General features: G+C 36.2%; 1 protein-coding gene across 5 annotated transcripts in view; it reads right to left on the reverse strand.

Moving 5' to 3' along the window:
* SPIRE1 (spire type actin nucleation factor 1) overlaps positions 1-14,695 on the reverse strand; it is a 133,764-nt gene that overhangs the window by 107,387 nt on the left and 11,682 nt on the right. For all 5 annotated transcript variants that reach the window (XM_041123179.1, XM_041123176.1, XM_041123177.1 and 2 more), the window contains exon 2: positions 13,300-13,334. In XM_041123179.1, the coding sequence (XP_040979113.1) occupies positions 13,300-13,334 (35 nt within the window). The remainder of the gene's footprint in view (positions 1-13,299; positions 13,335-14,695) is intronic.

Genomic DNA, 14,695 nt, shown 5'->3' on the forward strand with positions numbered 1-14,695 from the left:
AGCATCAACTCTAATGCAGCTGAAGCTCTGATGAAATAAATGGAAACCAACAAAGCCAGTACAACCACCAGTCTTGGCGCTGCACGTTAGCCATGTCCAAAGGATCTGAGTAGGGATGGCCAACCCCCACAGTTACACCACAGTGGAGACAAATATCTGAGAGATAATATGAAGGGCTTAGACTTGTGAATGTTAAAAGGCAATTTTTCACATTCAGAGCAAGTAATACCACTTGTAAACTTTGTGCATCCAGAAAGAAAACACAAGTAAATTGTCTGTATAGGAACAGTTGGCATAGGATCTTCAATGTCTCCTCATAAATAACGCTGTGGTTAACAGGAAAATCCAACTTCATAGAAAGACACACCAGTAAATATGTTGCCAAAGGTACAAATTCAGTAGCATATTGTATCGTTCAGTGTCTCATGATACCGGAATCAGGTTGTTTAGCATCTTATGACCCAACAGTGTTCTCTGCAGGCTGGGAAAGGACAATGCTTGTTTTTCTTGACCCTAGAAATCCTGGTAAACATTCTTAAGTCAGTCACTGTAATGGAAGAAGCTGAGAAAATCAGAAACTTTGTGTAGTAACTACATCTATAAAATGGACTGCAGCAGTGTGAGTTATTCCTCTACCTCAGTGCCATGCAGCAGGAGTCATGGAGGTCAGATGACAAGAACATACGATAGACAGAAGGTATTAAGAGGGACATGGCATCCATAAGAGTCAACTGTACATTTGGGATCCTAACTCCTCTAGCTGTAGGTGTTATCAGAGTGCAATGGCAGCAGCTGCTAGTCTTAGGGCAGTCAGAATTTAGCAGAACTTGTGGCTGAGGACGACTGTTTGCTGTATCCATTCACATCTGTTTCTTTTGCTCAGACTTTTTTGCTCAGGATACCCTCATGAGATCTGCAGGTGAAATCCTGCACTAAGATGCTGAGGACCCCAGTGATTCGCAGCCCCTAAGGCCATAGCAGAAGTGGGTCAAGCTAGGGACAACAGTGGAATTAGCCTGGAACACCAATGGGGCCAACATGGTCCGAGTAGCCACCCATCACCCTTCCAAGGAGGGATTCTGCAGATGTGGGCTTTGCTCCCTCTGTGGGACTTGAAACCACAGACAACTCTATGCTTACTTTCTGGATCTCTCCAGAGCAGCAGAGATACTCAGAGTGCAAGTGGATAACAAGAAGTATGCTCTGAGGAGCCTGTTCTCATGAAGTAGATTGCTGTCTACTAGCAATTTAAAGGAAAGCAGGAAAAAAGGCAGATTGGGATCATCACTCACTGAGGAGCTAAAGAGGTCTGGCACTAAGACGTGACAGGCAAAGTAATTAGAAAATAATTATTTTAAGGGAGAAAGGGATGTAAAAGAGTAGTAGAGGTGAGTCAAGATCATTCCAACAGAATGAATCATAAAAAAGTAAATTCAGAAAAGAACATGTCCATAACACACAGTTCCTGTTGTGCTGGGTGATTCAGAGGGATGGACATGCTCTTAACTAGATCTTCTGCATATCACAGGGAGCCACAACAGAGCAGCTTGGATGAGCACTGTAAGAATCTCTGGTCGTATGTGACAGTGGTACACAATAATCCAGGTCCTGAATGAACACAGGAACTATCGCCGAGAGATAAAGTATCATTTCTCATTCAAATTTATGTATCAGTGTAAATGTAATTACACATGTAGTTGCTTTGGATATGGGATTGGGACTATAAAACCATAATTTTTGAGAAAAACAATACTCTGTTTTGTAGTTTCTGTCCAACTGATGTTAGAAGGGCTTTTTATTTCGAAGTCTAATAATTCTCAGTTTCACTGCATCAAAGCCACAGAGGTTGTAACTACCATAAAGCCTGAAGCAGCTGATGTTCTTTTTTCCTATAGCCATTAAACTGGGAAAAAGTAGAGCAATCAACACTTTTCTGTCTTCCATTCAGAAAGCTTTTTGAAAACTTGCTTTCACAGTCATTTCATAAAAACCTATAATAGGCCATGTCAAACAAAAACCCCAGTGTCACATAAATTCAGCCACCTTTGGTGAACAGTATCTTTTAGTTATATGCAAAAAAATACAAAATACAATCATCTGTTAATCCATAATGTTCAAGTTTCCATGCCAAGACAAGAAATGTAAGACAGTGTATATGTGTATCTGCTACAGTGCCCACTGCCTGGTAAAATCCATCTATCTAGATATTCACACAGACATAAGATTGAAGATCTTCATACATATAAAAGCCATCTTTTTCAAAAAAAAAAAAAAAAAAAAAAAAAGGATGAGACACTGACAGGAAAGTGCTTGGAATCTCATTAATTTGACATTTTGTGTTTCAATATGACATTTGAAATGCTAGAAGAATACCAAAATGCTGTGTTGCACTGTAAATCCACAGTGAGGTTCAGGCTGGTTTTAATGATTATATCTTCATTCATAATACACCTGCTGAAAAATTATACCTGTCCTCTGAAGGAGATTTTGTGAAATGAAACTCTACTTTTAGGACAACTAGCTTGCTCACTTCTAGCAGATTATTTTTTTTCTTCAAGCTCTCTGTCCTACTACTTATTACTAGAGTATTACCACACTGTGAAGCTAAACATTATTTCATCCACATTTTAATGACAATACAACTCATTTGTTTCACTGTCTTTCCAAATGCTGCGTAAAGAAAGGTTTCCCTATTCTGTATCAGGTTTTGATGCTTCCTTCCCTTGTTACGGGAATAGTTTCCCTTTTCTTATACCTAAAGATGACTCCTACTTCAAATCCCCCCAAGTTTGCTTTTTTTCTTCTATGAAACTATGCATTCTGATTTTTCCCAAACATTCTACATTAGTTCTGAAATGCTTTCTCTGTCTGAAATGTATACAATAAATTTAGGAGTAACTTTGTCTTCTGTGTAGGAACAAAGCTCAATCTATGTACTGCCAGCAAGTAAACAATAGAAAGTAAAGTCTGCTTTTGTACTAACATGGCAACATCTACGTGTATAACCCTGAAAGATAAGAGATTTATTTTGAAAGAGAATGGGTTACTACTCCTATAGAATTTTAAAGTATTTAAGAAATCTACACAGGAAAAAAAAGGGATAGCCTTGCCTGAAAGTAAATTCCTAGTGTCTTCATGAATGTCTCTCAAGGGAATTAGTATTTTCTTTGCAGTAAAATAACAGGTTTGTTATTTCAGTTAGTATTTAAAATCTGAAGAAAGATATTTGGTTTTGTGATTAAGGCTTAAATAATCTAGATTCTATGCTGGCTCTGCCATGCAGCCCAAATGTCACACTGGGCAATTTGCCTGATGTCTTCAAACTTAATATTTCTGTCTCTATAATGAAACAGCATTTATTTTCTCCCACCAAACATTCACCTTGCCTACTTTAGTGTCCATATAATTAAGTCAGTGGGGCAACTCATAGAACCTCAAGTTCATCACACGCCTCATTTACTGCTGGTCTGGGTTTTAAACTGTGAAGTCTGCTACTATATTTGCATATATAACTAGCATAACAAGACACAGAAATCAACTGGAAGATGCGAGAGTTGCAAGCAGACAACGCTCCAGAAAGTTGTGAGTCCAGGGATTAAAGAGACCTTAACTTTTAAACAAACATTTTCCTTGTGTAAGAGAATGAAGTACTTTAAATTGAAAAATAATTCTGCTATAATCCCTATAAATAAGTGGTAAAACTCTCTCCATCACAACAGCACGTTTTTCTCCCTTTCTCTCATTTAACAATTCTTGCCTAAGTTTTTCAGATTAACTTTTCATTTAACATCCAGTAATGAGTCTGAAACATGAAAAATAAATTGTATGCCAATACATTTTCTAGTGCCAATGCTTTAAATGTTCCAGGCACAAATGTGCAGCTGACTCTCCACGAGCATGCCATGTTACTGTTCAAATGTCCTTTAGACTGTGATAAAAGCACCAGACTCTGCATAAAGAAAGCCAGGTTCAGCACTAGCTTTGTCTACCAGATCTGAATAAAAAGTTAACTAAGAGCTGACAAAAGTGAAGACAAAATTTTTGAAGAAAAATTTATTATAATAAAAAGTTTATAAAATAAAAACATAGCAGAAGTCCTCAAATACATTAAGTTGGACAACAAAAGCTATAAGTATTATGAAAAAGTAATGCTGGATGTTATGAACACATCCTGGCCAAATTTCATTAAGAACATTATTTCTGTTAGTGTACAGACAGATAAAAAAAGAAAGAAGAAAAGGAAAAGGAACTATTTTCTGCATGCCTTACTAGTTGTAGGTTTAAAGCAAACTCCAACAAAGAGTTATAAATGAGAGCAGCCCTTTGGAAAATTACAAGGCAAAAAGGTGGCCAAGGACCAGAGACCACAATTACTTCACTGTTTTCATGCAGTTTCAACTGTATTTATTTTCTCCATGCCCAATTAAATGAAACATTTGTGGAAGACCTAGGAATTGCATGGAGCTTTCACTCTGAGAATAAAAGTGAAACATTCAAATATTCACAAGCAACATGCTCAGAAAAACAAATGTAATCTGACATGCTACAAAGTATATTCGAAGGAAAGTATTGATTCACAATCACCAAATGGTGAAGGACTTAGAAATACATAGTTTAGAAGAATACACACACATTTTTCTCATCTATATTCTCTGAAATACTTGTAAGAGCTTTGCTCCAAAGCAAACAGAATGCACAGCACAAGGAATGGCACATCTTCCTAAATGAACAGACCAGATGGAGCAACTTGTTTATTTTGCAGCGAGTGTCTGCTCTAGACCTACAATAGTAGGAAGAAGATAGTCTGAATGTGCAGGCCAGAGGTGAAGAGAAAAGCAACATATAGCAATGCCAAAACCACGACGCAGACAGAGAAGAGTCTTTAAAAAAAGCTTTGAAGAAATATTTTACATCGTTGCCAAGAAAGGAGTAGGTGGCAGGCAGTTTGCATTAGCCAAGACATCCCAACAAAAAACCACAAAGCCTGAATTATCATCTTGGCAACAAAGAAGAGATGGGTGATTTTAGCAATTGGCAATTAAGGATTTGGCAAGCATCTGGAGGAAAGGAAAGAGTGTGAGTCAAAGATAACCCTAATATCTCAAGTCCAGATAACAGAGAAAGATAAAGACACAATGAGAAATACAAAGCAGAGAAATACTAGATTCAGGCAGCAGTACAACATCCATCTAGGACCAACATAAGAAACAAGCAGAAGTGCAGGGAGCTGTGAAAGAACACATTGGAACAGAGAGTCATCTCTGCAACACTGAGAGTCATCAAATATTGGGCAGAGGCAATAACACACACCCTCAAAAGCAGATTATTAAGGAGGATGATAAGCGGATTGGTTAAGGAGAAACAGAAATAAAGGGAGTTAATAAATGAACTATAAAAGATTTTGAAAGAAAACAGGAGAGGGAGGCTTGGAAGTAAAGGTACAATACAGATGAGAAACAGTGACAGGAGACATGGACAAGGGTGTTTCAGACTTAGGGATAAATATGTGGAAGAGAAAAACTGTCTGTTTAACAGAATACCTCTACCTTCTTAAATGAAGCACGAGTTAATCTACTAAGTGTGAACAGCTTGCCTTGTCCTAGTTAATTATTTAACCTTCACTTCTTGCTGAGGGTGAAGTACTAAAAGCATTACAGATGCTTCATAATTACTAGTGGTTAATAGAAGAAAGGGACATGATGAAATACACATTTAGAATTCAGTCACCCCCTTGTTTTATCTGTATGTTTAATTTACCCTCTGTATTTCCTTTTGGTAATTAAAAGTATTTTACTTCACGTGCTACAGCACACAGCAACACTATATGATAATCAGAGTTCAACACTGCACGTCTTATAGAGTCTCCTTCATGCCATTAAGGTGAGATCTTGGAGCTTGCTTTGTTTTCCCATGATTGGCATTACAAACATGTAAGTGGCAGACAAAATTAAACAGTTTAAGATGAAAATGTTCACACTGGTAGGTCATGGGGAACACAGAAACTTACCAGTTGCTAAAAAGTTCAGTTTGGAACAAAAGCTCAAATGAGTTGCACTATGTCAAGTCAAACAAAAGAAAGTACAAAACTAACAAAAACTCGTTTTTGCCTCAGTGAGCCCCAAGACTGATTCAGTATCCTCTCTGCCAAAGAAAGCGCGCAGTGCTGCACACTCTCACGACTCAACTGCAAATCTTGCTTTGTTTAACATCTCAACTTCTCAGGTCAAGTGATTTAGATAAAAAGCTATGTGTTAGTGTTCATGTGAAAAAAACCATTTAGTCATAGAACTGCAAAGAAAAAAAAGTATTTGAGTAGGTATTAACCAAAACCTAGGAACTAACCTAAAAAAACATATTCTTTTCAACAGTTTGTTTTCTGTACACCGATCTCACTGTACGCTAGAATAAGCCTTAGGATTTTTGAATGCTCAGACAGTGTTACTGGGAATTTCTGAACTGGCCACCGTGACCTGCCCTGTTATTAGCCTACTGAAAATGCGTATCTGACTAAAATTCCAATTAAGCTTTACACTTAGTATTTTCCCTGAGTGACCTTTGGAAATCCTGTGAGGGGACACCACATTTCTCCTCTCTTCGCTTGCAATAACTGAAGCTTCTGCATGTTCACAACCAGAGGACAGCAGCTCTTCTTGCTCCCAGCAGAGAGACAAGACAGCAGAAGGCAGCAAGAGAAATTAAAGACTAAAAAAGATTAACCACACTGTCTACTTGTTCATAAAAATTCCACATGTTCATCTGCATTAGGTCAGCTAAAGCTGCATTAAAAAAAAGCCTTTCATAATGTTTATTTTCCCAAGTATAAATTGCTGGGGGTTCTACACATGCAAAGTGTAAAGTGGCTAACAAGAATTTATATGTTAAAACATGGTCTACTTCATACAAGAATGGTTTAGATGAACTAGATCAATATTTCTGAGCACATTCAAAGCAGGAATGTTAGAATGACTCAATGTTAATATACATTATCACTGAAAAGAAGAGGACGGGTGTCGTTAAACAAAGTAGGTGGGAACACTCTGGACTCACCTCATTCATAAATAACTATTTCTCTCACTTTAAATCTCTTCTCATTTTGAAAATAAACTTACTGATATTATTAGTTTCATCTTTCAATCCTTGCCTCATTTTCTCAATAGTTAAATTCAAACCAATATTTGCTTTTAAATTATATGTTGGAAAACCGGTACCTGGTATCCAAACTGCTGAAGTGAAATTAAGTGTTTAGCTCGAGTTCCTGTTTTCTTTGACCACTGACCAAATTGAAAACTGATAAACAAGTAATTAGGTTATCTTAGCTATGTTAAAATTAGCCTAATCCAGTAATGCATGTTATAGTTGAAATAATGCTGCTTAGATATTCAAAGGCCTTTATGTTAGAGTCAGAGCAAGCTACTAAACCCAGCCACCCAGAAATAAGAAAAATTAGAGATCAGTTAGGAACACACACACAAAAAGGTCTATTTGAGCAATTTTCTCTCTTAAAGTGATTTAATAATCTAGCAGGACCATAGCATTTAAAAAAAAAAAATTTTTTTTAATTGATGTTTGTTCTTCATGAAACACCACTAATAACGCACTTCAGTCAGAGGAAGTTACTCATGTCCTGCAGTGAGATGACTACGATACCAAAAGTAGAACACCTGGAAGGAAAAATGCAGCACAAAAATGTATGCAATATATATTCAGATACTTAACCAGCTCACTAAAGTGCTCCTTGCTCTCCTAAAAAATATGTGCTAAAGTCTGATCTCCCTTAGCTCCCAAAAATCAAACCACCCACTGAACCTATTCAGTACTCCCAACTTCATCACTGCAAGTTCAAGCGCAATGTGGACTGAAGTGGTGCAGGGAAAGAATGACTGTAAACAAAAGGAAATCTTTAAAGATTCAGCTTCCTTCTGCAATTTTTGTCTGTCATTTAATCTATGTTTTATGTACTTTATTCTCATCACCTGTAAATCTTCTGCATACTTTTTACATTGTGGATGTTGGACTTCTGAGTGAACAGATATACAAGAAAGGAAGGTTTGTGTTGTGTTTTGTCTCCTGTAGATCAAAAAGCCAATACTATCAGGGCAAACTTACCACTGAAATTGAACTTACTGAACTCTGGGGGTGTATTTTACCTCAGTTTCATAATTGCCCTAGGCAAAATCCACCAAGAAATAACAAAGAGCTCCCTCCATGCAATCACTCTAAGAACTATTATCTGGCTTCTATTCATCCCCAGAAAGCATACCCCTTGTTTGGATTATGTTTTTACTATTAACTATTTGGTACTTAGCAAAGAGACACGAAAACACAGCATCTCTAATAGAAAACTCATAACTACCAGACTTCATAGAAAAACAATGTCATATGATCTCAGAAGCCTCTGAGGGATTTAGCAGACCAGAAATGTAGTTATAACTTTTGTAGCTTAAAATTCACTTGTGATAGCAAGAAAAAAAAAAAAAAAAAAGAGTATGAAACATAGCATTCTCATTTCATACTGACACTCTAAACATGTCTCTTCTTATATACAACAACAAAGACAGACAATACAAAGGGCCATTAAATTGTAGGCGTGCAAACAACATCTAAAGCTTCATTTTTCCCTGCAGTTAGAATGAGCTATCAGATTACTCTCTTGGTCTGAACAGACAGGCAGAGCTGTCCACTGGCACTGGTCTACTAAAAAAATACCACCTTAAAGCTAATTGATACAATGCTATCATATCAATCAGTACATATGATAGCTACCATAGATACGATAGCATGTCATTGATATGATACACATTATAATAGAATTTATATAGAAAGGGTTCTGCAAAAAACTGAAGACCTCTACAAATTACCTTATTCTCTCAACAATCCGAGATCCTTTTCAGAGTCATATAAACTATATTTGCAAACTTTCACATTTAACCTCATGAAAAAAGTGGGTAATTCTGTAGTTACCCCAGGGTAACTACATAGGGAATATTTTGTGCTTTGAGATCTAAAAAAACAAAACAAAACAAAAAAAAAAAAATCAAAAAACCACCACCATCACCTAACTTAATGCTCCATGTTCTGCTATTTGTGCTTTTCACAAGCAAAATGTTCCCTGGAGGGATCAAAGTTACTGCAAGACCTAGTTTTCCATCAGCCATTATCTGATATTGTCAGAAGACCAAGGCTGAAATCTGCCTCTGCACTCTTCCCCAGCTGATTAGAAGGTTTACTGGTGACATCACTGGAATGAAGATTTCATCATAAATCCTGTGTGACTTTAGGGTGTGTAGATTATTAAAGGCACATCGTACTACACTGCAAAATTACGAAGTCTTTACAAGGAACAGTTGAGTTCTCTTAGAGACTCTGGACAGATGGCAGGATTTGACTATCACTAAATCAGCTTAGTGAAATACATTATAAGTTCTCCAGCCCAATATTCACTGTGTATTCCTAATGAAACTGCTGAATGAAAAGGGTGGCGTGCCAAGCTTATAGCAAGTAAACAACAGAAATCCATTTTCCTCCAACCTCCTCCTGATGTGCTGTAAACTCTCACCCAAATTACAAAAAACAAAGCTCCTCTTGAAAAAGCAGCTCATTACAAAACACAAAAGATCAAAACCTAAATTCTACTTTTTTGTGTGTTTACTATTTAATCAAGTGTCTGTTAAGCTGTTTCTTTGTGACTATGAAGTAATTCAGGAAAATCAGGAGGTCAGACTGACTGCCACAGAACCACCACATCAATGAACAAGCTTAATGGGCTTTCAGGTACCTAAAATAACAGGTCCCTCAAAGGCTGGACGTGCAGCTTCTCTATAAGATAATTCCATCAGCAAGGCATGAGCACTTCACTTATCAGAACTGGCACATAATCCTCAAGCACGACTTAATGCTCGCAAGAAAAGATGCATGATTCTACTTTGATTTCTAGAAGGCAATCCTGATTTCCTGTTAATTCTGCTCTTAACAGCACAAGGAATCAAAAGCTGTCATAGAATTACCAGATTTGTAACCAAGCATTCACAGAGAATTTTATTTTTTCAATGCATAATCAAAACTTATTTTGATGGAAGTCACTCTCAGTCATATTTTACTAAGAGAAATGATTCTTATAAAAACATTTTTTCCTGTTCTCCAAGCAGTGACATTTTTTTCTCCCTTGTCACCATAAGGTTAGTGCTCAGGAAGTAGAATGAAGCGATTATCACTGTGCATGACAAGGATTGTTTGCTGCAGCAATTACCCCTCAGTCAGATTGTTACTTTTGTTTACACCTAACAGCGATAAAAAAAATGAATCCTAGATATCAGTATATGCTAAATACACCCATTTTACACTGCTTGAATTTTGAGCAGATAACACACTTTAATATAGGTGTGGCATTATTTTTAATGCAAAATTATGACACCTCTTTTGAAATCCTAACATTCTGTGCTATTAAATACATGTTCTTATTTTCATCAGCATGAGAGAAGTGGTTGATTTTGTTTGCATCAAAACAGTGAAATAACAAGTATATTCTTATTTGTACCAAAGCAAACAGAATATCCTTATAACCCATATAACTATTTCCCTAAATTATTACCTGAAATATAGTCAACATTTCAAGTTCCCAATGAAAAGGTTAAAAAAAAAAAAAGCAATTTGAGCTCCATAGACAAATACTATAATTTTCACTGTATGTTAGGATTTTTAATAATTAGAGATACATATAATGGATAGCTCATGAATAGAATTTGCATAGAGAGCACACACAGTCTCCCTAAAACATTTCTACAATTGATTCCTTTTGTGATTTGACATGAGCTGAATGGTGTTGAACAATTTATTCACCATTTTTTGGGACAGGCTATTTAACTCATTTCTAACTTTTAAACGAATGTGAGAGGTTACGTATGTCTATATTAGCATACATACTGGTTAACTACATTAATCATACACAACAGGCCTGTGCTCAGTTAGGTGGGTCTTTTCAAATACATGGCAATTAAACCCTCCTACATCTGAATCACTTCACATTCACAGAATACTTTCTATATGAGCACTAAATGTTTACAAATGCGTCTGGCATATTTTATATAATCTTCACCACCTTGGTTGAGACAATTAAGGAGCGCTATCATTACGTACGTAACAGAGTCATAGGCAGATGCAGATTAAATAAGGTCACCTTATTCCTTGTTCCCATCTTCCCACTATGGCTATGGCATCTGGACTCTGAACTTGACACACCACTCATATTGCCTGCTTGAAATAAATGGTGTACCAATTCAGGATAGTTTACATGTCTTGCAAAAATGTTACGATTGTTATTAGTTATGATTTTAAGAAGTTTCCTACATATTCTAATACATTCACTCAGGCCACACTCTTTTCCACAGGAATCAAAAAAGTGAGATGGGCCATCTCTGCTGAATTCCTAGTTCTGAAAAACACAAACATCATCAACTCCAAGCCTAAAGCTGCAGCCCCAAAGGAATTTTGGAGGAGGAAAAAGCCACTGACTCCTTCACAGCCTCCTTCAAAATGACAACGATAAACAGAAGTGTCAATATGCTAATGGTCACAGTGCTGCTTATTAGAGACAATTTAAAATGAAGCCTCTGTCTCATGGGAAATTCTAATCTGGTTTTCTTTCCAACTATCAACAAAAAATATTTTTAAAAGATCAAAATTAAGAAACTCCTTTCCCATGGAAGATGAAGTATAACATATCCAACTGACTCTCACTAGACATTTTCATTTGAAACAAAAGCACTTTTACTTTCCCAAAATGAAATATTTTATGTTTTGTTAAAAATATTTTAACAGGGGTTTATTATTATCTGCATTTTTACTGTCAGGGCCTTCCATTACCTTCCATTAAAAAACGCAAAGCAAAATTGCAAACAATATTTAGTATGCAAAGCAAATGACACACTAGGTTATCATTTGTAAATAAGGTACTAGATTTATGAACTGAGATTTTACAAATGCTGAAACAAAACCAGGATGCATTTGCTTAAACTGAACCACATGAAGAAACAAAATGTGCCCACTTCCAATTTCTGTACCTATGTCAGTTAGGAATTACTCCTTACACTGTATCCTGCAGAAAGGACATTTCCTTTTTTTAATTATTAATACTTGCAAAAATCTGGATGGCCTTTGCATTTTACCATTTGTAGTTGAATTAGCTGGCCTTTCATTTTGTCTTTAAACCAGCCATCTTCATGCAGTTTATCTACATATAAACGATTCAGTAACAGCAGTTTGTCACCTGCATATATATTATTGATGAGAAAACAGACAACCCGCCAATTAAGATGCGTGCACTTGCCCCATCTCCAGGCTCAGCCTGAGGTACTGATGGAACAGTTGAAGTAAAAACTCAGTTTTACATTTCAAAGAAAGTTCAAAGGCAGTGAGAAAAGACTGCCCTGCAAAGAACACAGAAATTGTATTTATTGCTGGAAAAGTTTATTTAAGGAGTAGACTATATTATTTGCTTCAAATGATAATAAAAATGAATACGAGTCCACATCTTGTTCAACAAGATGTTCTACTTAGTTTTCCTTTCAGTCTTGGATTAAATCTATGAATTTGACAGAATGATAGTTCGAACATTCTTTCAACACTAGTCACAGCTTAGTATCAAAGATACGGAATCAAATAATGGTCAAGATAAAAATCAAGCAGATTTAACCGGATTTGTGTTTCTGTTGCTACCCAGCAAGACATACAACAATATGTCTTGGCCCCCAAAATACCACTGAGTTATAAATTAAAGGAAACAGTAAAAATATCTGAAATTGGGATGTCTTTAGATGAACAACCAGCCCTGAGATCACTTGTCTTCTCTGCTTCCATCCAAATTCTTGGGTTGTCAAAAATCACCAAGCCATTCCATAAACACTAAGTATTTATTCCACAACCTACTAGTCCTTTCTAAAGTAAGTATAACATGAGAATTTATCGAACAGAAATTATCTAAAATAAAATATTCTGCTGAAAATATATATTTTAAATAAATAAATATTAAACAAGATTACATTGGCTGCATAATATATCCCTAACCTTGTTTTTGGAAAGCCACATGGCCTTTCTTTCCTCTGTTTCTGAACATAAGACTAAATATCCCATGTTAAGACACATTTATGCAGCTGTTCATGAAAGTCATAAACACCACACACATTTCACAGGACAACTTTGCAATGATAACTCCATACTACAAATGTGCCACATTTACACTATAAGTTAATGAAAGCCAGCTGAGCTAAATAAGCACTAGCAGAGAACACAAAATACTTCTCTTACCTCCATTTCTGTGCAGTGTAAACGGCCTGATTTATCTGTAATTGGAAAAGAAAAAAGTTTTCAGATTAAGTAAAAGACGAAGGACAAATAAAACTAAAAACTCAAGTCACTTTTTTTTTTTGAGTAATTGTCAAGTATTCTTTGCCTTACTTTAATCACACATTTCAATAATGATTCCATTATATATGCATCACAGAATTAACAACAAGAAGGCCCTGCCCTTTTTATTTGGATTCTTCACAATACTCCCTTTTAAAAAGATGTGTCTTTAATGCCTGGCTTCATTATTTAAACTGTATGACTGATGCTTGGCCATGGAGGGAACATGAAAACATGTTGGCTTAAATTAAGCAGCAGCAAATAATTATTTCAAGATAAAAAACAACATTAATTCATAAACCTGGGAAAAGCCACTGTTTCATTGGATACTTCTGGCATATCAGAGTTCAACACCACCACAAAGTTCAAACAAATTAAAGTTGAAATATTACTGTAATATTTTTGTAAGTCCCTCTTGTCAATTTCTGCATTTCCTCCAAGTTCAGAAACATCACTTTGGAGTTCATACAATACAGAAAAAATAAGTTTCTGAATTGTTTCATTGAATTGAAGTGTCAATTTTCTCAAAGACAAAACACTTTGGTATAAAAATGTAAGTAGCTTGACAGCTTACAAAAAAAAAAGACTGAAATTTCACAGCATATTAGGAAGGTACCATTTTACTAACAGCAGCAAATTTATCATTTTGTATTAATAATTCATATCAAAGTAGGGTGAAGTAATTTGACAGGAAGATTTTCTGTTGGAAAAATGATTATTCAAGAAAGTCAAGTATTCCACAGAAATATATCCACTTCAGAGGGGAACTACCCAAAACTTTAATTTCAAAACACACAGCTATTGAATTTTACTCTTTTTGTCTTTGCTTTTTGGCTGCATTGCACCTGCACTGCTAGTTTAAAATTTGCCACTTTGAGCCTAACGGCACTCACCCTAGGACACGCATGACAGGATTCTGAGTCCCCACATACTCAAAAACTAGAACGGCGTGCATTTGCTTGACTGTGCATATGCTGAAAGCGTACACTACAGGTGATGATGGTTGCTGAACACCACCCAGCGTGGCCAAAGGATTTACTGCAGTAGTTAGGAAAAGCCTGCAACTTGTAGCCTTAACTGGAAGGACTGTTTTATCAGATTGCCTGGCGAGCCCAAGGAAGCTCAACCAACTGGTTAGCATAATGTTCGGTCAGAGAAGTGATCATGCTGACTTTGTATGTTAAATCTGAACGGCATGCAAAACTGTTGGTACTAGGGAAGAGTCACCTGCATAGAAAAAAGATTAATATTTCATGTTGAACTGGCCACCTTCCCTTTGAAACTAAAGGTTAAACAC

This window comes from Aquila chrysaetos, chromosome 4 (assembly GCF_900496995.4).
Source record: "Aquila chrysaetos chrysaetos chromosome 4, bAquChr1.4, whole genome shotgun sequence".
NCBI classification, from domain to species: domain Eukaryota; kingdom Metazoa; phylum Chordata; class Aves; order Accipitriformes; family Accipitridae; genus Aquila; species Aquila chrysaetos.